The sequence below is a fragment of the Eptatretus burgeri genome, unplaced genomic scaffold (assembly GCF_056783735.1).
Source record: "Eptatretus burgeri isolate ZD-2024b unplaced genomic scaffold, Ebu_testis_v1 Ebu_testis_scaffold_342, whole genome shotgun sequence".
Taxonomy (NCBI): Eukaryota; Metazoa; Chordata; class Myxini; order Myxiniformes; family Myxinidae; genus Eptatretus; species Eptatretus burgeri.
This window is the reverse complement of record NW_028222291.1, coordinates 13,396-40,000: the sequence shown is the minus strand read 5'-3', so window position 1 is coordinate 40,000 and position 26,605 is coordinate 13,396. Positions and strand designations below refer to the sequence as shown.

The window sequence follows — 26,605 nt, the reverse complement described above, 5'->3', positions numbered from 1 at the left end:
ATTGTTCTTGTCACCGAACCAACTCACCCACAAAGTTTCATCCGAATCAATCTCTAACTTTTTGAAATATTGCGCAATATGTCGTTTTCGTGCAATTACTCAATGGTGAAGAATCACTGAAAAAAAAATTACTGGATCTGAATCCGGATTCCGATCTTCACCAAAATCGAATCAGTTTGTCCTTGTCACACACCCAAATCATCCACCAAATTTCATTCGAATCCGTCCACAACTATTTGAGATATCCTGCGCACAAACAAACGAAATTGCTCGTTGAGCAAGGAATTGCCGGAATAACTTTGTCATATCTCCACGATCTCTGAAAAAACAAAAACCTCGAAATCAATTTGGTTCTTAGAAGTCGATAGTGCGACTGTTTAATGAGTTATATCACTTAGTTTGGCCATGATCATAACGTGGAAGTCAATTGGACTTGAAATGGCGTTTTTATCGCAATTTGAAAGTTTTGACCCGACCCCCCCCTGACATTCGACCCCCGACCGCGAAGAAGGGTGTTGGTGTGACACCCCAATGAGACATATGGTTGGATGCAGAATTGGAAGATGCACATTTTGGATTTGGTTTGAAGTCGATACGACCATTTTCGCGGAAGTTATTGCGAAAATAAGAATTTCAGGTTTTCGGTGACCTTGACCTTTGACCTAGATTCACCAAAAACGACAAGTGTCTAAGTTGGAGCATGACCGACGTCTGTACCCAGTTTGGTCATGATCGCTGAAACGGTGTGGCTGCTTCAGGGTAAGCAAACACACAAACAGACAGACAGACAGACAGACAGACAGACAGACAGACAGACAGACAGACAGACAGACAGACAGACAGACAGACAGACAGACAGACAGACAGACAGACAGACAGACAGACAGACAGACAGACAGACAGACAGACAACCGACCAACATAATTGCCGAAATCCGAAGGATTCCGGCAATTAACAGAGAGGAGTGAAAACATAACCTCCTTCACCTTCGGTGGCGAAGGTAACAAGGATAAGATGACGTTTCTGGATGAAGGGTTCATGTCCAAAATGTCAGCTTTTCCTCGCTTCCCACAGCAATTAGCATACCTCGATCAAAGTCCTGTTGCTTTTATCTAATCCCGAAAATGAGAACAAATCCAGCAGAGCTGGAATATGTGAATGCCATTTTAGATCGTTCGCCTATTACTTCTGATTCATTAAACCACCAAACACTCATAAATAACAAAGTTTCATCGATAATGTCAAATTATGGACAACGGAAGGAAATTGGAAAGAAGCTGCATTTCGTCCTCTGCGGAGAGCATGCTTCTGAATGTAATGGATTCCACCAATATCACCAGTCTACATAATTAACAAGTGTAGCTAAGTATCTCAAGATCGGTGTGATCAGTGGGTGAGCTAAAAGTTTTCCCAGCATGCACCAAAATTACACACCATTCCATTTGTGTTACAAACATTAACCATGGAAGCAGATACCTCCATGGCCAGACCATTGCAATCGTCATCTTCCTTGGTGCCGTTTCCCAAAGAAGAACCCTCCTCACGGTCGTCATCTTCACCGGACTCATCATCGTCGGACGACTTGGTGCTGACAGGTATCTCAAAACGCTTCTTCCGAGGCAGAGACATCGCAGAATCTGCCTGCTTGAGGGACTGCTGCATCCCAGGCGCTGTGCTGAAGAACAGGCCACCTTTTCGAGCAGATCTAATTGTTGAGCCTGGTGCCAAGAAGATACAAGAATCAAAGATCGACGCATTTAGCATCCATGATCAAGGAAAAGTGCGAAGGGGCATGTACGATTGAGCATGCTTTGTAAGAAAATACCTCCGTAAGGCTTGCAGGCATTCGAGAGGACCCAGCCACGTGTCACTGGGTCACCAAAGAAGTGCACGTGAATTTCCTGCTGCTGGTCTCGCACACGGATGTGAGAGCCCGACACAGGATGTGAACACACCATACTTGGCCACCATGGGTGCCCTTGCATTCTGGTCCATACCAAGTCGCCTGGAAAAAACACACTGACAGCGCCACCAGCTCTCAGGATGCATTTACAATCCAATCATTTCCTTGGACTTTTGACAGCATTATCCTGGAACGAATGCAAACGGACCTCATTCCATGTGCGAAATAACAAGGATTAAAATTTTAAAAAATTATCGTATCCCGTAACTTCACCAAAATCGAATCAATTCGTCCTCGTCACGTACCCAACTCATCCACCAAATTTTGTCCGAATCTGTCCACAACTTTGTGCGATAACCTGCTCACAAACCAAAAACAGACAGATGGCCAAATAGAGGTGAAAACACCTTCGTGGGGGAGGTAATAACATGAAGAGTGAATGAACATCCCCGACGAGCTCAACACTCTCTGCCTCTCATCCTCAATCCCTCCCTCATCCATTACCGCTCCCTCCCTCCCTCCTCCACTACACATCCTTCCCTCCTACACCAACCCCCTCTCCCCCTCCACCAAGCCTCCCTCCCCCCTCCACTACGCCACCCTCCCTCTGCACTATCCCCTCCTTCCCTCCTCCACTACCCCTCCCACTACCCTCCCCTATCCCTCCCCTATCCCTCCCTCCTCCACTACTCTCACTCCCCCTCCACTACCCCTCCCCCTCCTCCACTACCCCTCCTTCCCTCCTCCACTACCCCTCCTTCCTTACTCCACTACCCCTCCTTCCCTACTCCACTACCCCTCCTTCCCTACTCCAGTACCCCTCCTTCCCTCCTCCACTACTCCTCCCTCCCCCTCCAGTACGCCTCCCTCCACTACGCCTCTCTCCCCTCCACTACGCCTCCCTCTCCCCCTCCATATATATATATATATATATATATATATATATATATATATATATATATATATATCCTCTCTCCTCCACGACCCCCTCTCCCCTCTCTCCTCCACGACCCCCCTCTCCTCTCTCTCCTCCACGACCCCCCTCTCCTCTCTCTCCTCCACGACCCCCCTCTCCTCTCTCTCCTCCACGACCCCCTCTCCTCTCTCTCCTCCACGACCCCCCTCTCCTCTCTCTCCTCCACGACCCCCTCTCCTCTCTCTCCTCCACGACCCCCTCTCCTCTCTCTCCTCCACGACCCCCTCTCCTCTCTCTCCTCCACGACCCCCTCTCCTCCAGGACCCCCTCTCCTCCACGACCCCCTCTCCTCTCTCTCCTCCACGACCCCCTCTCCTCCAGGACCCCCTCTCCTCCACGACCCCCTCTCCTCTCTCTCCTCCACGACCCCCTCTCCTCTCTCTCCTCCACGACCCCCCTCTCCTCTCTCTCCTCCACGACCCCCTCTCCTCTCTCTCCTCCACGACCCCCTCTCCTCTCTCTCCTCCACGACCACCCTCTCCTCCACGACCACTCTCTCCTCCACGACCCCCTCTCCTCTACCACCCCCTCCTCCACGACCCCCCTCTCCTCTCTCTTCTCCTCTTCTACTTTTGCTCTTCCCTTCTCGATCAGCCCCTCCTCCTCCTCCGCCCCTCATCCCTCTCTGCTCCACCCCTCATTCCCTCCTCCTCATACTCCATACATTTAATGTACCACAACCAATTATCAAACATTAATTTTAAACGAGTCTTTCGAAATGAAATCTTACAAACACCACGAACGATGAAAACAATGAAGAAGAGATAACCATATCTACCTGGCCTTGGACACTCGACGCCCTTTGCTGTTTTCATCACGTCCCATTTCTTCCTTCTTCTCAATGTTCGTCGTCAGTTCAGAAACCGCCGGGACCTGTATCGGGTCCTCGGTCGGAACCTCGTTCGGAGGCTTCTTACATCCTGTGGTTGTTTGTACCTTCGAGAAATATTTTAACAAAGTATTTTTTTGCGCCATGACGGCCGGATGAGCTTTTCCCGCCGAAAACAACAACAACCAACCAGAACAGCAGTGCGTGATTACGTCATACGTTTAAACTATCCTCTCTCTCGCTCCGCTCGAGTTTCGACGATCAAATCCAATTCAAAGCCAAAATAAGTTTATATTTTTAATTTTACTCGGAGTAACGTACAAATCACCGCGAGATATTAAATGGGCGTAAAAACCACCCCGACATTATACACCACCCCAATATGGGTTTCCGCAAATACGTCACATGCTCCAATCTTGCGAACGTTCGAGAAGCTCAGAGTTGGGATCTCAGTTCTGGCGACCTCAGTCCTTAGCGACTGGATTCCTGGGGGTTTTGATCCAGTGAGGTCATAACGACCGGTCACTCTCCTGAAAAACACCACACCGGGGCGCCGCGCATGCGCAGTGCGAACACACCGGGGCGCCGCGCATGCGCAGTGCGAACACACCGGGGCGCCGCGCATGCGCAGTGCGAACACACCGGGGCGCCGCGCATGCGCAGTAAGTACACACCGGGGCGCCGCGCATGCGCAGTGCGAACACCCCGGGGCGCCGCGCATGCGCAGTGCGAACACACCGGGGCGCCGCGCATGCGCAGTGCGAACACACCGGAATCAACGTTCTGGTCCAACGAGCACGAGGAATCACAAGGAAGGTCGATGCAGGAGGACGTCAGGCCCATCCTGCCTGCGCCACACCAACACCAAAACAATTGAAGACCTGAGTGTAAGAAGTACTTTAGTCACAAAATAAAACCTTTGAGATATTGAGGATCAAAGTTTTCAAAACATGCTGCAGATACTTTTTTAAGGTGGCACATACTATGGAGCCTGTTTCTGGTTCCAGGGACTTCACGGAGCAGACAAACCCTTTTTTGTCGAAAAATAATCCTTTATCACGAAGAAAACGAGATTAGTTTTCGACTTAAGTACTTTTTGTGGCTAAATACCTGGACTGAAGTACTTTTTGTGGCTCAATACCTGAACTTGAGTACTTTTGTGGCTAAATAACTTGACTTGAGTACTTTTGTGGCTAAATACCTGGACTTGAGTACTTTTGTGGCTAAATACCTGGACGTAAGTACTTTTTGTGGCTAATACATGGACTTGAGTACTTTTGTGGCTAAATACCTGGACTTAGATACTTTTTGTGGCTAAGTACCTGGACGTAAGTACTTTTTGTGGCTAATACATGGACTTGAGTACTTTTGTGGCTAAATACCTTGTCTTAGATACTTTTTGTGGCTAAATACCTGGAGTTAAGTACTTTTTGTGGCTAAATACCTGGACTTAAGTACTTTTTGTGGCTAAATACCTGGACTTAAGTACTTTTTGTGGCTAAATACCTGGACTTAAGTACTTTTTGTGGCTAAATACCTGGACTTAAGTACTTTTTGTGGCTAAATACCTGGACTTGAGTACTTTTTGTGGCTAAATACCTGGACTTGAGTACTTTTGTGGCGAAATACCTGGACTTGAGTACTTTTGTGGCTAAATACCTGGACTTAGATACTTTTTGTGGCTAAATACCTGGAGTTAAGTACTTTTTGTGGCTAAATACCTGGACTTAGGAACTTCTTGCTTAAACATTATGGACGGGTGTTTCTTGCACTACATTTTAGTGAATTCAACAATGACCATATACCAATATACAGGAGTTGAGTACTTATTTTTGGAATTTTTTGGTATCAAATGATGATCTGGCCATTATAGATTACAGTACTGGTGCCAGCTCATTTTTTCAAAAATGTGACTTAAGTACTTCTTGCACCCAGGTCTTCAATTTTATATTTATAATGCAAAATGGTATTTTTTCGTGTCGTTTTTAAAAAATTATTTTCTTTTGGGGGTGTGGGCGAAGCCGGTTCTTGGGTGAGAAACACATCAACCACAATCGTGGACAGGTTGATTTATAATTGATCCCCCTACAAATACAACCACACAACACCCCTTGACGAGCCCCTCCCCCCCACCCGCACCAACAACACTCCACACACGAAAACAATCACCCACCAATGCTCAAACTACCTAAAAGTCCTGCCAACATCCCGATAGCCCTCAATCTCCAATCGGCAATCCTTCCAGGTACTATATATCTAATTCCAATTTAAACTTATGGTCTGTTTCTGCTGCCACTCCCTTTCCTGGGAAGCATTATCGAGATGGGATTCACAGAATATACTTACCCCGGGCAGTCTTGAGATCGAAGGACTTGGTGTGAGCCAACTCCTCTGGCGGAAAATTTCACATTCAAAAAATTAAATTCAAATCAAATTGAGACCAAATAAAATAGGTACTCCAATGGATGGAGTCATCAGAATGGAACCCGCGAACAAGCAAAAAGCAAAGATGGAGTCACCAGGGGGAACCTGGATGGGATTCGGGTTTCAACTACGACTCCTCTCCCCTCAAACCCATCCAGGTGCAGCCAAGTGAGCCTTATTCAAACAAAAAAATTAAAATAAAAAATAACCCAGATTCAAAAAATTAAATAATTCTGGCTGCCAGAACATGCATCCGATCACATTGAAATTTAAAACATATATTCCACATCACCACAAGATCATAATGTTGAAGTTTCACGTCGATTGATACAGAGGTTCAAGAGAGAATTTTAAAAATATTTTCCTTCAAACCAATATGGCTGCCAATCCCTGTGACCCATCAAGTATTCATGAACATGTGTGTGAAGTTTCCCGTTGAACTGTCCAGCCATTGTGGAGAGGATTTTTTTAAGGTTTTAGGGTAAATCCAATATGACTGCCAAACCATGTGACCTATGACATCAGGGTTAGGGAGCTTTTTGTTTCCCATAGATAGGCGGTCATTCCTGTAAAGTTTCTCCTCGGTCTGTTCAGCCATTTCGGAGAAGATTTTTGAAGGTTTAAAAGAAATAAAAATAAAATGACTGCTGAACCAGGTGACCGATGATATCATTAATTTTTTTTATGTTGACCCATTTATCCTGAGAACACCCTCAAAATTTTTCATACTGATTGGATGCATCCTTCTACATATGCAATAATGACATCATAATGAAGGCACCAATGACCATGAAAAATTAAACGTACTCCACATGTGGGAGTACTTGCTCTGTGACAAATTTCAATTCTTTCCCCAAGGTTAGGTTTGGGAGATACAGAGCTCCAAAGTTTTTCTGTTTTTCCAACATGGCTGCCACAGCACATGACCTATGATGTCATAATTATCATTAAAAAAATTATACACGCGTCGTTGCACCCATGATGAAAATTTTGTGTAAATCCGACAAGCAGTTAACAGAGAAAATGAATTTAAAAGGCAACAAACCCGCAAAATCACGTTGGTCTAATGACAAAGAAAAACAAACGGACCACTAGACCTGGAGCTTATCTCGGCCTTGGCCTCATGCTGTAACCCAAATTTGGTGGCATTCTGACTTGTGGATCAGGAGAAGATTTTGAAAGGAATTTGCGGGACCGCCATTTTGACACACTTCCGGTCACGTGATGGGCATGGCCTCCGCAATTGAACATCAGGACTCTGTCCCGCCAATCGCAAGATCAACCAGATTCTCTCTGAGCCACCATTTGCCACCATTGTGATATGAGCAGGATGACTCAGGCGACAAAATCAATTCAACACGGAGACCAAGATGCGGAGTCCACGAAGACCGCCAAAGGACGAATACATGCTGCAGAGTGCGCAATCACGTGGCCTTCTTTCCTTGTCCCTCTGGCATGTAAGTCTGCCCATGTTCCTCTACTGATCTGAGTATTTGCATATCATCTGTTCTCATTGGCTGTCGGCTCAAGAAGTGAATGTTGTTGCTTTCCTTGGGCTATTAGCCATGTCACGATAAGTCCCCTGGACTTTTTTTTTACTCCGATGGGTTCAGCGCTCTGCGGACGTGTATCATTCCAGATCCACAGTTCTATCCCATGGTGTTATGGTGGAAAATTAGTCAGTTTGAACCGAATCAAGGAGAGAGAAAAAGTTAGATGCAAGACTGACATGCAAAAAGAAACACTGTGGCAGGGAAGATCATCTCGTGTATGTAATACATACACACCGCATATCTATCCACGAGTAATATGATATGCTTAACGAAACAGACACTGAAGAAACAAGTAATAAAGGCATAAAATGTCACAGCCCCCATTGTTTTAGTAATTTTGCTGTACGGAGTGAAAGGGCGAACCCATATTTATGTACAACTAAAATGGCCACCAGGCTATCAGTCAGCCATCTTTGATCAGATTGCACAATATAGCGAGGTGGAAGTGTATGCCGTCATGCACTGTGCTTGCGCCAAGTTTGAACAAAATCAGACCACGCACGTCTGAGAAATGGTTGGGGACACATTTAAGTAACAAAATGGCCACCAGTCGGCCATCTTGAATGTGATCTCGAAAAAATAAAGGGACACGCACATGGAAGCCGTCATTCAGTATGTGTGCGCCAAGGTTGACCAACATCGGTAAATGCATGTCCGAGAAATTATTCAGGACGCGTTCAACATTGGGGTTTTTTTTTACTGCCAGTCAGCCATCTTAGATCGAACTTCAAGAAAAAAAATGACATGCTTATGAAACCCGTCATTCTATATCTGCGTGCGAAGTTTGAACCGGATCGGTAAATACGTGTCTGAGGAATGGTTGAGGACGTGTTCGACACGGGGATTTCTTTACAACTAAGATGGCGGCCAGTCAGCCATCTCGGATCACATCGTGAACAAGATGTGCATATGCACACCATCACGTGCTGTCTTTGTGCGAAGTACGAATAATATCGGTCCACACAATCCATGTCCGAGATATGGGTGCGGACGGATGCACACACGCACGCATGGACACGAAAATCGAGACCAAATCCAGAAGCCCCCATTTCCAACGAAGTCCAACGGGTGCAAATAACTATTATTATACCATAGATTCATTATCAAAATTCCTCGGAGTCATAACTGCACCGATGTGCTGTTTGTGAGTATTTGCTAATTCTGTATCACCTAACGGAGGCGGACGAGAAAAACCATCATCCGGCATTGTTTGCAGATGTGCTGAGACTGAGAAGTGTTTTCAGCGACTCCTGAAGACATCAAGAGGAAAGCTCTCAAAGGGTTCTGGGATCTCAGCAGCGATCTCGACAGCTGTACAAAGACACTCTTCAGACAAGACAATCTTTCCAGAAATCCACGACCACATGTTTGACAGAGCAGTCGATGATGATCACGTGCACAATCTGGTTAAGATGGCTTCATCCTGCCACACCAAGATCAAGCTGTTCCATCCTGGGAAGTGAGCGACAGCAGCGACATTATTGGGACACGTGTTGGCAAACAGATGTCAAAGTTGATTCTGTTTAACCATCGGTGGGTGTGTGTATTAAAGCTTGGTGTTGGCTTCACGGTTAAGGTGGTTGGTGTAATACCTAAAAGTCTTGGGTTCAAGATTTCCCCGACTAAGTTAACTCACTTAATTTCCCCAACTCGTTAAAAAGGAGACGTATTAAAACTCTAAACCCAGAATGGTCATAAATGGTTCATGTGCGAAAAAAAAATCTCCATGAATTGAAAATCTTTTTTAAAATAATGACCTTGGACAGATTTGTGCGAACAAGGGTTTCATCTCTGCTTGAGAGAATGCCACGCAGTTATTTGTGCCGTGTAGAAGTAAACAGACCACTGCGTCGATCGCTGAGGCTGATTTTCACAAGACCTGTGACTTCTATCGGCTCAAAATCCTTTTACCCGTTGCTTTGGTAGATTTACAATGAAGGGAAATGTCCAGGAAACGCAAAGTGATTGTGAACGTGAAAGCTCGAAGGTAAAGCATCTTTGGCTTCGCAGAGCAGTGAGAATCAAAATGGCGGCCGTAAGATTTTTCATCAGGATGAAATCGTGAGTGGGTGGAGTCAGGGCAGCTGTCCAAGCAATCACTGGAAAGGATTGTTCCAGAAACGTACACACAAAAACAAGCCCATTGTGATGCAGATAGAAGATTGCAGATGAACGGATGAGATATCGTCAGAGAGGGCTTCATCAAGGATATACCTTCTCACTTAAGGGGGTTGGGGATATGTGTTCCCCACTGATTATAGCCAGAGCAAGAAACACGTGAATACAGATTATACCTCCCTCAAGTGAAAGATTGAGGTTCACAGCATTTCATGGATTAGTAGAACAAACAGGTATCTCAGGGCCTTTCAATAAAACAAAGTCTTGATAATAAATAAGTTACAAGCTTTATTGACACAAATACAAGTACATATTACATGGACACAAATGATAGTGTGAAATTTGGATAATTCCAGTGTGTAATTTTGGATGAAATAAGATGATAAATAATTTACATGATGAGTGATGATGTTGGGAACAAATTTGTAAAATCCACGATATGATCATTGTTTGTTGGTCCATGCGTATTGCTTGTAAATAGGAATATTTTGGAGAATAAAATGATATGAAATAATCTTGAGAATCCTGAATTGTAACAACAGCAGCTGGAAACGTCACATGTGGTGTCAGTGTTGCTCAGCATCCGCTTCCTCACGGATATGCTGAAGGTTCGTTGGTCGCTCTACCTTCTGACGTGGAATCCAGTTACGCTGAGGAAGGAAAGCGCACACATGCGGTTAGAAATTCAGGTGATTTGAGGCAGGTATTAATTGTGAATTAACACACCTGCGGAAGATAGGAATGACTTACCATGCGAAGATCCATGAGATCTTGTAGCATGAAGCGGACACGTGACGACATTTTGCGCTCTTTCAATAAGTTGGCCAAAACAGTGAAATGCCCATCCATCTGTCAAGACACAAGAATATGGAGCTCATTCAGTAAAATGAAGATGTCCAAGAAGGATGATTAAAATCGCCAGAAGAAGAGTAAACATGTTTATAAATCCTCAAAAATGAAGATTCCTTACCATTGAGGCTTGTGTCGAGTCGAGGATCTTGCCAACAACACCAACGAGCCGACAGAAGCACTCGAGGGACAGCTCGCTCCCATCATCGAGCAACCCCTTCACTGTCGTGGAGATCAGCGATTCATGGAAAACTTTAGTGTTGAAAAGTTCCCCGATGAAGACTATGTTTCCCAGAGCACGTCGTCGAGCTTTCTCTTTCGACGTATCACCGTCCAAGCTGGAGTTCACGTCAAATCCTTTTTTCACCTCATTCTCACAGCTTTGAATGAGGAGTGTGCGAAAGTTGAGGATGTTATCTGGCCGGCTTGTTTCCTTCACTTCAATCTGTGAAAAATCAAAGAATATTGGAAAACGAGATATTATAAAATAAAGGGGGAATATATTTTTAAAATAATTTTTGAAGAGGAGTGGTGGGTGGAGATAAATTGAGGAAATTAAAAGTGAAAATGGAAGTGACGGAGTGTAGCGAGGTCTGGAATGAAGTGGTGGGAGTGGAAACAAGTTTGGGAGGAAATATCAACAAGGAAATGAGACTGTTGTGGCAGAATGTATCATTGTGTGAAAAGGGGAGGTGGGGGAGGGGTGGAGAGAAGATATTCTCATGTTTCAGAAAAAGATATCTGTTGGTAGTGTTCTTCCCGTCATGGGTTGTGGTGGTGGTTGACTTGACTTACCTCTGCAAGGTGGTGGCACATGGTGGCATACACCCCTGAAAATTTTGATTCCATTATCGCCTTGTCCAGGACAAGCTGTACAATGTCCTTGAGATGGTCTTCGTTGGCGATATGGATGACCTTAATCTGATTTATTAGTCGATCAAAATTTTCAGGTGTAATTTTGTTGAGCAAAGATCGGAACTTTCGAATGATATCCTTGGGGAAGAAAATGGGAGTGAAAATAAGGAGGCATCATTCGTGAGGAGTTAAAATAATGAATGAGTGAAGAAAGGAAAGTATATTTTAACATTAAATCAACACGAATTACCACCCTTTCAAATATAACAACAAGCTCACCTGATCAGGACTTGATACGTCTTCTTTCTTGATGGGTCTCCAGGCATTGGTGGTCGTTTTCAGTTCCACAGAACCAGTTATCACGTGGTTGATAACTCGAGGACCCTGTTGAACATAATGAATAATGTTTCAAGTAAAACATCAACAGATAAACATGAGATTGATAATTATTGTGAAATGGGCACCGCACCAGTTATAAAAATGATAATAATATGAATCACACAATTTATCATTTGAGAAGTGTTTGTTCGTGTTCTTGTTTGTTTGTCTGTTTGTTTGTTCATGTTCTTGTTTGTTCGTGTTCTTGTTTGTTTGTTCTTGTTCTTGTTTGTTCTTGTTTTTTCTTTGTTTGTTCTTGTTTGCTTGTGTTCTCGTCTGTTTATCCGTTTGTTCACGTTCTTGTTTGTTCGTGTTCTTGTTTGTTCGTGTTCTTGTCTGTTTATCCATTTGTGCGTGTTCTTGTTTGTTCCTGTTCTTGGTTGTTCCTGTTCTTGTTTGTTCATGTTTTTTCTTTGTTTGTGCTCTTGTTTGTTTGTGTTCTTGTCTGTTTATCCATTTGTTCATGTTCTTGTTTGTTCGTGTTCTTGTTTGTTTATCCGTTTGTTCATGTTCTTGTTTGTTCGTGTTCTTGTTTGTTTGTGTTTTTTCTTTGTTTGTGCTCTTGTTTGTTTGTGTTCTTGTCTGTTTATCCGTTTGTTCGTGTTCTTGTTTGTTCGTGTTCTTGTTTGTTTGTGTTCTTGTTTGTTCGTGTTCTTGTTTGTTCCTGTTCTTGTTTGTTCGTGTTCTTGTTTGTTCGTGATCTTGTTTGTTCCTGTTCTTGTTTGTTCCTGTTCTTGTTTGTTCGTGTTCTTGTTTGTTCATGTTTTTTCTTTGTTTGTGCTCTTATTTGTTTGTGTTCTTGTCTGTTTATCCGTTTGTTCATGTTCTTGTTTGTTCGTGTTCTTGTTTGTTTGTGTTCTTGTTTGTTTATCCGTTTGTTCGTGTTCTTGTTTGTTTGTGTTCTTGTTTGTTCATGTTTTTTCTTTGTTTGTGTTCTTGTTTGTTTATCTGTTCGTTTGTTCATGCTCTTGTTTGTTCGTGTTCTTGTTTGTTTGTCCATTTGTTCATGTTCTTGTTTGTTCGTGTTCTTGTGTGTTTCTGTTCTTGTTTGTTCATGTTTTTTATTTGTTTATGCTCTTGTTTGTTTGTGTTCTTGTTTGTTTATCTGTTCGTTTGTTCATGCTCTTGTTTGTTCGTGTTCTTGTTTTTTGTCCATTTGTTCATGTTCTTGTTTGTTCGTGTTCTTGTTTGTTTATCTGTTACTTTGACGTCAATGTTCTCATGAACAGAGCACAGAATGAGTTAAAAACTTTTGGTTGTCCTCGGGGTGTGCACAGGAAAGTTCTTGGGGTAAAAAGGTTTCATGGCCCCCGGGGTTCAGTGTGGGGGTGGATACCAATTCCCTCGATGCAAATGTTGATGTATCATGCCTCCTGGTGTAAATCGACATTGCAAGTCAGACTAAAATGCGCCATGTTCGAGGGAATCAATCCTTACCGAAGGACTTGTAAATATGATGTTCTGAAGGAAAACCAGATTGGAAAATGATTCGAAGGTTCAGGTCAGAGTCGTTTTCAAGCTTTTGATGACTCAGACTGACTTGGTTGTTTTTAGTATACTTGTTAACGGTGGTGTTTGTGTTGGGTTCTTGTGATTGTGCTGCTCTACCTTATTTTCCTGTCGTTGATACTGCTGTGGATTATTTTGATGCATCTGTCGCTGTTGTTGCTTCCCTTGTTCACATGGAAGCTGTGGACGTGGCTGGTGCTGGGGATGCTGTTGTGTCTGCTCCAGTTGTTGAATCCGTCTGTACAGTTCGTACATGGCTTTTATGGATTCACTGTGCTTGAACATCATTGTTTCCAGGCATTTGTCTTTCGATTTCAAATCCGTCTCCAGAAGCACGACCTGCAGGTGATTAAAACACATAAGCACAAATCAAGGGAAACATTATCTTCATCTCTTTGGTTTCTCTTATTTTGTATTCAAAGGTTAGACAGTACAGAGCAAGTTCCACATTGTTAGACAACAGTTGCTTACTTGGCGACGGTGCTCATCATTCTGTTGCTCCTGCTTCTGTTGCTGTTCCTGCAGGTGCTGTTCGAATTGAGAAAACTTGTTGTCCAGGTATGTGTTATGTTCCGTAAGGACATTCAATACGAATGACATCTCGTTGTATTGATTGTCCTTTGTTAGCAACTGCTGAGATAGCAGCTCGACCTGTTTGGCAGAAACATGACAGTCATTCACAGGAAAGTTCCTGATTTCTGTTCTACATTCCAATCAACAATCTTCCATTTGTAAATGTCCCATTAGCAGAATGACCCCTGCAAGGTGTTAAAACTCATCAGAACATGTGCAGGTGAACATGATGTTCATCCCTTCGCATCGATAGTCCCACATGTTTGATTACGGCTCCTTACTTGCTGGCAGCTCTCAACGTTCTTCTGCCGCTCTTCTTCGTGCTGTTTCCGCTGCATCTCAAGCTGAAGTTGCACGTCTGAGAATTTGCTCCTGATGTTTTTGAGATCTTGTGAAAGTGCGTTGTTTCTCACCGTGATCTCACCGAGTTGATCATCCTTCAAACACAAACATTGAGAAAGTGCCTCGACCTGTGCGGTAGAAACATGGCAGTGTCATCAACGTTAAAGTTACTGTTTTCTCTTCTACATACCCAGAAATAAATAGTGACAGGTTTGAAAGATAATTCAAGATCACATAGCTCACAGCTGATCACTCCTTCGAATCCTTCATCAACAAATAGCAAGACCCTAAGGAGATGTCCCTCTCAAGTCTAAACTTCGTTCAGCTCTGGTGCAAAGTTCACATGGAGTTTCACAAATTACAATCAACAGTCCTCTATTTTTAAATATCTCATCAGCATCATGATCCCTGCAAGGTGTAAAACTCATCAGAACGTTTACAGGTGAACATGATGTTCATCCACTTGGTATCTGTGGTCCCACATGGTTGATAATGGTTCCTCACTTGTTGGAAGCTCTCATCGGCCTTCTCTTGCTCTTCCCCTTGTCGTTGTAGCTGTTTCTGAAGATGAAGTTGGACTTCTGACAACTTGGTCGAAACGTTTTGGAGACCCTCTGAAAGTACCTGGTTTTCCATGGTGAGCTGATGGAATTGGTCATCCTTCACATTTAACTGTTGTGAAAGCACCTCGACCTGTACGGTACGGTAGAAACATGGTGCTCATGAAGAGATAGAAATAGCAAAATGAAGAAACATCACCAAAGATAATATAATTCACACAGAGAAGCAAAGATAATGATAATTAGTGTATATAGTGGATTCAAGCTCCAATTGTTCTTCGTTTTCCTGTTCCTTCTGCAACTCTTGTTTCACGACCAATGCATTTTTCATTCCGTTCTCTGATTCTCCTCTTCCTTTACTTCGTGCATCTCTACCACTTCGTTCTGTTGAAACTCCTCGACCAACGGCCTCTCTTTATTTACCTTTTTCTTGTGTTCGTACTTCCGTCCACATTGAAAACTGCAGAAACAAAGACGATGCTTGTCAGTTGGAGAAACAAGTGGTTTTATAAAAGATAAAAAGCATGTTCCATCAGTGTTACATTGTTGTTGGATATGAAACATTGAGCTTTCCGGTAACCCTTGTGTTGGCTAACGGGCAAGGTAGCTGCTTAAGATCTGAGGATGTTGAGTTTGGAACTCCTATCACCCGTTAAATTAACATCAGGGAGGGTTGACTCAGCTTGTCATCATTCCAAGATCGGAAAAAAAAACGAGAAGTAGCTTACTGGGACGGGGGCATGCATCAGTGAGGAAGTAAAGGTTTCACCAAAACAATTGTTCCTCCTCTTCTTCATCCCTTTTCTTCTTCCAAAATAATGAACGCAGACTATAATTATTGCAAAATAAGCCAAAAAAATTTCCCAAAACGGACAGGATCGATTCAGGTGGCTGGTTGGATGGCTTCGAGGGAAGCACACTTGCCTCTGAGCCGTCGAGCTTTAAATGTGTGTGCCTTCCCTTCGATGGACGATAAACTGGGCATGAGTTGGTGGAAAGCAAAGATCCCACGGTGTCCCTCACAAAGAGTAGAGCTCCCCCGGCCAGCCCCACAATAATGTGGCAATAATCGTGGCCAGAAGAGGAGAAGAAGAAGAAGAAAAAGAAGACAGGATTTATTCAGGAGAATGACCCAAGGGATGATTCTGATGAAAGACAGAATGATAGTTTTGTGGGAATGGCTCATTTGGGTGAAGATTCCAAAGTTGAATAATAGTTATTTACAAAGTGCATGCATTTGCATAAGAGTGAGCCAATTTATTCCTGGTGTTGGTTTAATGGTTTGGGTGGTGGGCTTGGGATCTGAGGGTCTTGAGTTTAAACCAGTCTTAACCATTTGAATTAATATGAGGTGGGATTGACTCAGCCAGTCATCCTTTTGAGCTTGGCGAAATGAGTACTCGCTTGCTGGGATGGTTGAGCCATTTGAATATCTTGTGTTGGAATGGTGACCTGTCCAGGATTGTGCCAAAATCGTCCTGATGGATGGATGGAGCTAATTTTATTGTGGTATCGGACTATGTGTCTATTTTTTTGGAGAAAGCTGTCACCACCCCTCCCTAATGTTTATGTCTAAAACCGCTTTTCCCTTAAATCCCTTAATAATGTTCTTTCCTTTGTATTCTGTCTGAAATGTGCTGTAATTGGGAATTCGGCCTCACAAAGGCATAGGCTTTGGTGTGAGGGTGAGCCCCAAACATTTTCCTCAAACATTTCCTCAAATATATGATGGCCAAACGACCAACATGTGCCGTGGGGGAGCAGCCGGGTGACGGCACAAGTTGGGGTGTGCACCAAAGGGATAAAGATGGGTGAAAAAGGGGGCCGGGAGGAGATGCAACTTCGTCCACACTGTGGGAGCTTCATAGCTTTCTCTTCCTGCACGGTCAGCACATTGGACAAAACCTGCTGCATCGGCGCTTCTCCGACAGAAACCTGCAATCCTTCCTGTAATCCCGTGAGGTTGCGCTGCAGCTCTCCACCATCATGCCTGCCTGCATGCGATCTGACCTCGGCGCGAGACTGGACGAGTTCCCCACCGTGCCCCACCTTTCCCTTTGGGACTTACTGAGCTCAACTGAGCACATCTATGGTGTTCTCTGTGTTGTCATGGTGTCTTTGAGGCTTTCAGGTGAACTAATTAAGGACCTACCATTCGCACAAAACCATGGCAGGTAGCGTATCATAGTTTGTATTAATTGGATAGCCATTGGATATTTTGATATGCATCCCCTGTTGTTTAATACACTTTGCGAACCAACTTGGTCTTCATGGAGTGATTCGAGTTGCCCTGATGAAAAGCCACAGCATCGCTCTTGATTTTCCGTTACTATCATCCCATTTGAAATGTATCCCGCGTCCGGCACGGTAAAACTGCTCGAGCCACCAATTCCGTGCCGGACGTGAGTGAAGTACCAGCACGTCGCTCGACCGGCTGAGATGTTCCACCGAAGTGCGGTGAACCAGCACATAAGCCCTTGACTCTCATTGGAACATCTGAATCGGTGGAGCAGCGCGACCACTTTAATCATGGTTTGTCAGGATTCGGACAGGAAACTGGTCTGGTTCCAGTCGACTGTAACATTATTTCATGTTTCCATGACAGGTTTGATTGGTGACTGATTGCCACGTTACAAGGAGAGTGTGCTCCATGTTCTGATACTCTCTGTTGTCATTGGACCAGACATTAGTTTATCAGACTTGATTGTTCGTTATAATTTAATGTAAACTTGTTTAAAATTTCTGAACTATCTTGTCCCCTTGGATGAAGGCATTACAAATGTTGAGGAAAAGTCACTCGTGTTATTTACCAGTGAATGCAGGGTGTCTTTCTCTGCCTCTTCTTCCTGAACCACCGCGATGGTTTCACTGTGATTACCCATGAGAAGAATAACAAGGCAGTCATAATAATCACGACATCGCGAACTCTGGAAAACGTTCCTTCCTCCACCGCAACATTCTGGAACATCTATGGAAATAGACGAGGGCAGGGACAGGAGAAATGTTGATTCCATTTTAAATAAAACTAAACAATATTTTTACAATTATTTTACGAAATCCAAAACTTTGTGATAAAAAAACATTTTCTTAAAAAGTACAAACACAATGGTTCATAAAACGTGCAATGAGGGATCGCAACGACTAAAGGTCAGACAGGGAAGATGCAATGTGGGATTTCAAATATGGGAAATATGACCTAAACTAGCGTGGTGGCCGCTGTTCTCGAACCCATCGTTTTAGCCGACAGACGAGCGGCTTTCCCACTACATTGGTGTGGGAACATCAGTATCCATGAGTCACGACAATTGACGGACTATTCACGCCTTATATAATCTGGATAAAATAGAAGTCACTGAGTTATTGGGAGTGGAACTTATTTTGTCCTTCATGGCGAACACTCACCGGGCAACGAGACAATGGTGTCCCATGACGTCATAGACGGTGAACTCGTTCAACAATTGAAAACAAATCTTAAATTCCACACTTTCCGTAAATCCGAACTTCACGACACTCCTCATTGTTTCACAATGGGAAAACCAGAAGAAGAACAATCAGAGATTGCAGACCCTCATCAGGACTTGTTTTTTGTGGCGTTTGTGTTGTGTTTGTGAACTGGTGTGTTACGTAATTAATAAGAGACAGAATTAGAACTGCCACTTTATAACTGCTCGCAATGATAACCGGGTCTGATGCTGGCGGTAATGACTGGGTACCAAGACATCCCGCATTGATGCGACCCCACTTTGATCGGACACCTAACCCTGACCCATGTCGTTTTTTTTATTATTATTCAATTGAATTTAGACTGGGATTGAAATGAATTCAATTCAGATCAAATGGAACACCAAATTGGTGCAGTCCTGCATTGGAGTAATCAGAAGGAACCCGACCAAGCAAAAAGAAAAGATGGAGTCATCAGGACAAACCAGGATAGCAATTGGGTTTCAGCTGCTTCCCCTCTACCCTCAAACCCATCCAAGCACAGCCAAATGAGCCTTATTTAAAATAAATAAATAAATAAATAAAACCCACATCAAAAATATTAAATAATTCTGGCTGCCAAACCAGACTCCAAATGAAGTTGAAATTTTAAACATGTATTCCCCATCACGACAAGATCATCATGATGAAGTTTCACTTCGATTGATCAAGCGGTTCCGAGAGAAAACATTATTTGATATTTTTCTTCGATCCAATATGGCAGTGAAACCACGTGACCTATCGATTATTCCTTCACGAACTTGTACACCCATGGATTGAGGAACATTTGTTTGTGAAGTTTCCCCTCGATCTGTCCAGCCGTTCTGGAGAAGATTTTTTTTTTAATAGGTTTTCGGGTAAATCCAATATGGCTGCCAAAACACATGACCTATGATGTCATACGTGTGATCCTTTTGTTCCTCATGGATAGACGGTCGTACGTGTAAAGTTTCGCCTCGATCTGATTCGCCACTTCAGAGAAGAAGATTTTTGAAGTTAAAAAAAACAAACAAACAAACAAAAAGGCTGCCGAATCACGTGACCGATGACGTCGTCATTTTTTTTTCTCTGTGGACCATTTTATCCCAAGATGGCCCTCAAAACTTTTCCAATTGATGAGAGGTGGCGTTCTACATACGCAATCGTGATATCATAACGAAGACTCCGATGACGTCATTTTAAAAATTCACACTTATTCCCCATGAGAAGTACTTGCCGGTGCCAAGTTTCAATTTTTTTCCTTGATGCAGTTTCAGACACAGAGGTCCAAGTTTTTTTTCCCCGTTTTTCCAAATGGCTGCCCCACCACGTGACATACAGCGTCATAATTATCAATAAAACATTCTCCTTGAGTAGAGGCTCCAATGGTGAAATTTTTTGCCTCGATCCAACAAGCGGTTGCGGAGAAAAACACGAAAGTTCTGAGTGGACAAAGAAACAAACAAGAAAAAAGGTTGCCATGGATACCCCTCTCCAAAGGTTGCCATGGATACCTCAAATTGTCCATTTCATTGCTATGAAAATTGACAATCTTAGCCAAAGCTCAGGTCAATCGGATGAAAATAGATAATTTTTCGATTGAAATTGGTGATTCAGAAGTTTGACCTTCAATTGACCTTTAACCTTTTGATATTAAAAAAAAAACAGTTGGTTTTACAATTCAGTGATGAACTCTGTAATTGCTGTTTAATCTTCGAATTAATTGGATAAAAAAAATGATGATATTAGAAACTTGACCTCAAGATGACCTTTGAAATGAAAATCGATCAGTTTCTCAGTTGAGACGATCTCTCCACCTCGGTGAAGTTACGTGAAGATCGGTTTTTTATAGACTTGCTCATTGAACATGGAAGATGCTCATTTTATCGACTTTTCATCCATTCATCTTGAACCTGATGAACGACCAGAGGACTTGGATCAACGATTAATGGTCTTCATTGAGGACAGTTTATTGTTTCTGGATGGAGGCCAATCACACCGTGGGGAGGATAGAACCGAGGATGAAGAACTTTCTGCTTCACTTGAAAAAAATGTTGTCTTCCTCACGTGGTTAAGACTCATCAACCCAGACTTACCCTAGTTAGTAAAACAGAGGAACGATACAGAACCACGGACTCGCAAACTTGTGTCCGTCAAGCCGGAGATTTCTCAAACTTCATCATCTTCGGATGAGGAAACGAACACAAACCGAAAACGATGAAGTGATGTTCGCTTGGACATCTCGTGTGAAGGTATCTCATGGTCAATGTGTCGGCTCTCACTCACCTGGGAATGTCAGGCTTACAAACTTCAACGGCCACAAAGTCAGGGGCTTTATGTGTTCAGGTAGTGAGACTGGAACACCACTTCGTGATCAAATGTAAAAGGATCCCCGAGCAGGACCACAAATATTGATTAAAAGCTCGGAGATTGTGAACCTCTTGGAACCGTGGGACGATGATACGGACAACCCCACTGTGGGTTCACCACGTGTACTACCTGAAGATGGCCGAGTTTATTTTGAGAAAATGTATCACATTCATGATGACGTTGATGTTCTGTAAAGACCTGTCCATTCGTGGAGCGGATTCATGAACGGTTTGAAAATCGGTTAATACCGACTGTCTAATCTGGGAAGGGGATAGCAAGCCGCTTGTTAATGGAACACACCCCCAGGGGGTTCCAGAAGGAGTAATTGTGTATCAAACCCCCAAATCCCACGAAAATAATTTCCCCAGAAAAGGCAGCACGAGCGGCCATGACGTGCTCAGAACCCCCCCGGTGTTTACGAGCAATGGACGTCCTCACAAGAACGTTATTTTCCTTTTATAACGTTTTATATTTGAATTACACCTGATGTGTTCACTCGCACCTTCACACGGACATCTCCTCGGATCGAATTTCCCCTCGAATCAAAAACAGAGAAAGTTTTTTTTTTTTTTTTTTTTTTTTTTTTTTTGTATACCTTGGTCGAGGCTCGTATGAGAGCTAACACACAACTCACAGCAAGGAGGCATGAGACAAGAGGGGCGGGAGTGGAAGGGACAAAACATTGGGGAACAGAGACAGGTGAACTGTTGAAGGGAGAGGGATGGGGATGGGACGGGGAACAGGGCGAGGGGAAGATGGACATTAAAGGGACTTTCAGGAAGGAAAGCAGGAGAATTGAAGGAAGTGGGCTTGGGTGGATTATCGGGGGTAGAAAAGATCGAGGATTTGGATGGGGGAAGATAAGAGGTGGTGGTGAACAGCTGTTTTGAAAGCCTGGAGGGAAGAATGGGAAAGAATAGAGTGAGGAAGTTTATTCCAAAGGCGGGAAAAAAGAGGAATGAAAGAGTGAAGATGAGCAGTGATTCGTGATTTTGGTAGTTTTACCAGAAGGGGGTTGTTGGCGGACCTTGAGCGCCCTGTGGAAATGTGGTTGGGACAAATCACAGAGAGAGCAGGCCGGGCAAGGCTGGAGAGGAGTCGGTAGAAGACAGAAAGACCACCGACCAACCTGCGGTGATTGAGTGAGAGGCCCAAAGACTCAGCTTCATTGCGGGAGATGCCAATGATCTTAAAAGCCCTGGTTTCGACAGCGTGAAGTCGAGAAAGGTGGGAGGCAGGAGCACCAGCCCAGAGGGAGAGCAGTACTCCATCAGGCTACGGACAAAAGCTTTGTAAGTTGTCAGGAGCTCAAGAGGGCCGAGGAAGGACTTTGCACGACGGAGGATTCCCAGTCGGCGACTGGCTTTTGAGGCAAGGTTGGAAATGTGACTTTCCCAGGAAAGGTCATGGCAGATAGTGAGACCCAGAAGCTTGAAAGAAAAGACTTCTTCCAGAGGATTGTTGAGAAAGTGGATGGGGGGGTTTTGTAAACGGTCCTTTCGAAGAGACATAGTGAGAGTGTGAGATTTGTCTGGATTGAAAGACATGTTCCACGTGTTGGACCAGTTTGTGATTTTATCCAGATCTGCAGTGAGCGAAGAAGCTGCTGCTTGCCGGTCTGAGGGATGACAGATGGTACGGCAGAGGGTGGAGTCATCGGCAAAGAGAAATAGAGGATTTTTCAGAGAAAGTTAACCTGGAATAAATGATCACCTGTTCGCTCTTCCATCAAACCATCAAGATATTTCACAAACTACAAAGGTATCAGTTCCCACGGTGTTGTCTACCTTCCCCAAGTACGTTGGTATTGTTTACAATCCCCTCTCACCTGCTGCGGTGGTCGGAATGTTATGAGACCGACGAAAATGAACAGTCCGGTCAGGAACCACATCTTTTCTCGTTCTCAGTACCCACGGAATGAAGGTTTCACGATGTACGGCTGTTTTTATTGGTCTTTAGAATTCTCATTGTGACGCTAACAATCACCATGACGTCACAGAGACTCCTGGACTTTAGCCACGCCCCCTATTTTTCCTCATGCATATTGATTGTATCAATCTGTACGGGTATTATTTGTTTATTTTTGTTGCTCAGAATAATCTCTGTCAGTGAAAACCACGTTACCCAAGGTTGACGAACAAAACGAATGTTTTGTCTTCCAAATATTTTCCACCAATGAGTGGTGTACAGGGTGTTTGAAAACGTTCAGTTTGATAAGTTGGGGCACTGCATCACGTTATCTGATATTGCACAACACACGTGGATTTCTTTGTTTATGTTGATGATAAACCTTGTTATAAAGGAGTTTACAGAGTGAGTAATGGTGCACGTACTTGTTCACTTATGACTTCATGGGTCGAGATTGAACCTTCATTTTGTCTGTGCATGTGCGTACGTAATAAATAGATAGTCTTTAACAGATCCCCACCATCACGTTTTATCATGATCTCTGCCAGCGAAGGTTTACGGAGGAGATGTTTTCACACCTGTTTGTCTGTGTGTTTGTCCACAACCGCTTCTTGGATTGAGAGAAAATTTTCAGCATTGGTGCGACAACTCATGCAGAATGTTTCAATGTTAATTATGATGTCATAGGTCACGTGGCCATATTTGAAAAATGGGAAAACTTTGAACCTCAATATCTCTGAAACTACACCAAGGAAAAAATTGAAATTTGGCACATAGCAAGTACTCATGGTGAATGACAGTGATTTTTTTATGACGTCATAGGGCATGACGTGATTTATGACGCCTCCCTCTCCCCTCCACTACGCCACCCTCTCACCCCTCCAGATATATATATATATCCTCTCTCCTCCACAACCTCCTCTCCCCTCTCTCCTCCACGCCCCCCCCTCTCCTCTCTCTCCTCCACGACCCCCTCTCCTCTCTCTCTCCTCCACGACCCCCTCTCCTCTCTCTCTCTCCTCCACAACCCCTCTCCTCTCTCTCTCCTCCACGACCCCCTCTCCTCTCTCTCTCTCCTCCACGACCCCCCTCTCCTCTCTCTCTCTCCTCCACGACCCCCTCTCTCTCTCTCTCTCTCTCCTCCACGACCCCCCTCTCCTCTCTCTCTCCTCCTCCACGACCCCCTCTCCTCTCTCTCTCTCTCTCTCCTCCACGACCCCCTCTCCTCTCTCTCTCTCCTCCACGACCCCCCTCTCCTCTCTCTCTCTCCTCCACGACCCCCTCTCCTCTCTCTCTCTCCTCCACGACCCCCTCTCCTCTCTCTCTCTCTCTCTCCTCCACGACCCCCCTCTCTCTCTCTCTCTCCTCCACGACCCCCCTCTCCTCTCTCTCTCCTCCACGACCCCCCTCTCCTCTCTCTCTCCTCCACGACCCCCTCTCTCTCTCTCTCTCTCCTCCACGACCCCCCTCTCCTCTCTCTCTCCTCCACGACCCCCTCTCCTCTCTCTCTCCTCCACGACCCCCCTCTCCTCTCTCTCTCTCCTCCACGACCCCCCTCTCCTCTCTCTCTCCTCCACGACCCCCCTCTCCTCTCTCTCTCCTCCACGACCCCCCTCTCCTCTCTCTCTCCTCCACGACCCCCTCTCCTCTCTCTCTCTCCTCCACAACCCCCTCTCCTCTCTCTCTCTCTCCTCCACGACCCCCTCTCTCTCTCTCTCCTCCACGACCCCCTCTCTCTCTCTCTCCTCCACGACCCCCTCTCTCTCTCTCTCTCTCCTCCACGACCCCCCTCTCTCTCTCTCTCTCTCCTCCACGACCCCCTCTCCTCTCTCTCTCCTCCACGACCCCCTCTCTCTCTCTCTCTCTCCTCCACGACCCCCCTCTCCTCTCTCTCTCTCCTCCACGACCCCCTCTCTCTCTCTCTCTCCTCCACGACCCCCCTCTCCTCTCTCTCTCTCCTCCACGACCCCCTCTCCTCTCTCTCTCTCTCTCCTCCACGACCCCCTCTCCTCTCTCTCTCTCCTCCACGACCCCCTCTCCTCTCTCTCTCCTCCACGACCCCCCTCTCCTCTCTCTCTCCTCCACGACCCCCTCTCTCTCTCTCTCTCTCCTCCACGACCCCCTCTCCTCTCTCTCTCTCCTCCACGACCCCCCTCTCCTCTCTCTCTCCTCCACGACCCCCTCTCCTCTCTCTCTCCTCCACGACCCCCTCTCCTCTCTCTCTCTCCTCCACGACCCCCCTCTCCTCTCTCTCTCTTTCACGACCCCCCTCTCCTCTGTCTCCTCCACGACCCCCCTCTCCTCTCTCTCCTCCACGACCCCCCTCTCCTCTCTCGCCTCCACGACCACCCTCTCCTCTCTTTCCTCCACTACCACCCTCTCCTCTCTCTCCTCCACGACCACCCTCTCCTCTCTCTCCTCCACGACCATCCTCTCCTCCACGACCACCCTGTCCTCTACCAGCACCCTCTCCTCTCTCTTCTCTTCTACTTTTGCTCTTCCCTTCCCGATCAGCCCCTCCTCCTCCTCCGCCCCTCATCCCTCTCTGCTCCACCCCTCATCCCCTCCTCCTCATACTCCATACATTTAATGTACCACTACCAATTATCAAACATTAATTTTAAACGAGTCTTTCGAAATGAAATCTTACAAACACCACGAACGATGAAAACAATGAAGAAGAGATAACCATATCTACCTGGCCTTGGACACTCGACGCCCTTTGCTGTTTTCATCACGTCCCATTTCTTCCTTCTTCTCAATGTTCGTCGTCAGTTCAGAAACCGCCGGGACCTGTATCGGGTCCTCGGTCGGAACCTCGTTCGGAGGCTTCTTACATCCTGTGGTTGTTTGTACCTTCGAGAAATATTTTAACAAAGTATTTTTTGCGCCATGACGGCCGGATGAGCTTTTCCCGCCGAAAACAACAACTGTGGTGAATTGAGGTGAATTGAGGGACATGACGCGGGATCACATGTTGTGCGTCTCGCGTATAAGGGGAGGTCTCCGCGGTGCGGGGTGATTGTCCCCGGGGCATTGCCATTTACATCGGCTGTTCACTTGGTGCTCATTGACTGAAGGTGCTCATTGACTGGTGAGAATGGAGATTATATCGAACTCCGTGCTTACGCGGATTTATTCTGCGATGATTAATTGCACATGTATACGTTACTGCTCATGTACTCCGAGCTGAACCTGTATTCCCTGGTGTGCCCGCAGAAGCGGCTCCAATCAAATGGAATAAAGCCAAAACTCTGAAGGTTCTTCTCTCGTCTTCACTTCAACAACCAACCAGGACAGCAGTGCGTGATTACGTCATACGTTTAAACGATCCTCTCTCTCGCTCCGCTCGAGTTTCGACGATCAAATCCAATTCAAAGCCAAAATAAGTTTATATTTTTTAATTTTACTCGGAGTAACGTACAAATCACCGCGAGATATTAAATGGGCGTAAAAACCACCCCGACATTATGCACCACCCCAATATGGGTTTCCGCAAATGCGTCACATGCTCCAATCTTGCGAACGTTCGAGAAGCTCAGAGTTGGGATCTCAGTTCTGGCGACCTCAGTCCTCAGCGACTGGATTCCTGGGGGTTTTGATCCAGTGAGGTCATAACGACCGGTCACTCTCCTGAAAAACACCACACCGGGGCGCCGCGCATGCGCAGTGCGAACACACCGGGGCGCCGCGCATGCGCAGTGCGTACACACCGGAATCAACATTCTGGTCCAACGAGCACGAGGAATCACAAGGAAGGTCGATGCAGGAGGACGTCCGGCCCATCCTGCCTGCGCCACACCAACACCAAAACAATTGAAGACCTGAGTGTAAGAAGTACTTTCGTCACAAAATAAAACCTTTGAGATATTGAGGATCAAAGTTTTCAAAACATGCTGCAGATACTTTTTTTAAGGTGGCACATACTATGGAGCCTGTTTCTGGTTCCAGGGACTTCACGGAGCAGACAAACCCTTTTTTGTCGAAAAATAATCCTTT

The 26,605-nt window shown here is 45.1% G+C and overlaps 2 protein-coding genes across 6 annotated transcripts in view; both read right to left on the bottom strand.

Annotated features, from left to right (window-relative positions):
* Positions 1-4,348, bottom strand: part of LOC147007295 (DNA mismatch repair protein Msh6-like) — a 14,261-nt gene extending 9,913 nt beyond the window's left edge. The window contains exons 1-4 of one of the 3 annotated variants that reach the window (XM_085867406.1): positions 4,085-4,348; positions 3,658-3,815; positions 1,826-2,019; positions 1,477-1,718 (exon numbers count right to left, since the gene is read on the bottom strand). In XM_085867406.1, the coding sequence (XP_085723532.1) occupies positions 1,477-1,718; positions 1,826-2,019; positions 3,658-3,815; positions 4,085-4,333 (843 nt within the window). In that variant the 5' untranslated portion in view covers positions 4,334-4,348. The remainder of the gene's footprint in view (positions 1-1,476; positions 1,719-1,825; positions 2,020-3,657; positions 3,816-4,084) is intronic. The other 2 variants (XM_085867408.1, XM_085867409.1) reach the window with 2 other exon arrangements.
* A 5,730-nt stretch (positions 4,349-10,078) lies between these two features.
* Positions 10,079-26,289, bottom strand: LOC147007294 (eukaryotic translation initiation factor 4 gamma 1-like). 3 transcript variants are annotated; one of them, XM_085867404.1, is made up of 12 exons: positions 25,305-26,288; positions 17,680-17,837; positions 15,293-15,329; positions 14,814-15,002; positions 14,249-14,404; positions 13,866-14,045; positions 13,494-13,733; positions 11,787-11,891; positions 11,448-11,645; positions 10,774-11,097; positions 10,554-10,652; positions 10,080-10,453 (listed from the first exon to the last, which is right to left on the bottom strand). In XM_085867404.1, exons 2-12 carry the CDS (start codon positions 17,835-17,837, stop codon positions 10,370-10,372), a joined length of 1,770 nt encoding a protein of 589 aa, XP_085723530.1. In that variant the 5' UTR covers positions 25,305-26,288; the 3' UTR covers positions 10,080-10,369. The 3 variants fall into 3 exon arrangements, with proteins under 3 accessions (XP_085723531.1, XP_085723530.1, XP_085723529.1); XM_085867403.1 differs by having other exon boundaries at positions 14,249-14,437; positions 25,305-26,287; XM_085867405.1 differs by lacking the exons at positions 14,814-15,002; positions 15,293-15,329 and having other exon boundaries at positions 10,079-10,453; positions 14,249-14,437; positions 25,305-26,289.
* Between the last annotated feature and the right edge of the window lie 316 nt (positions 26,290-26,605).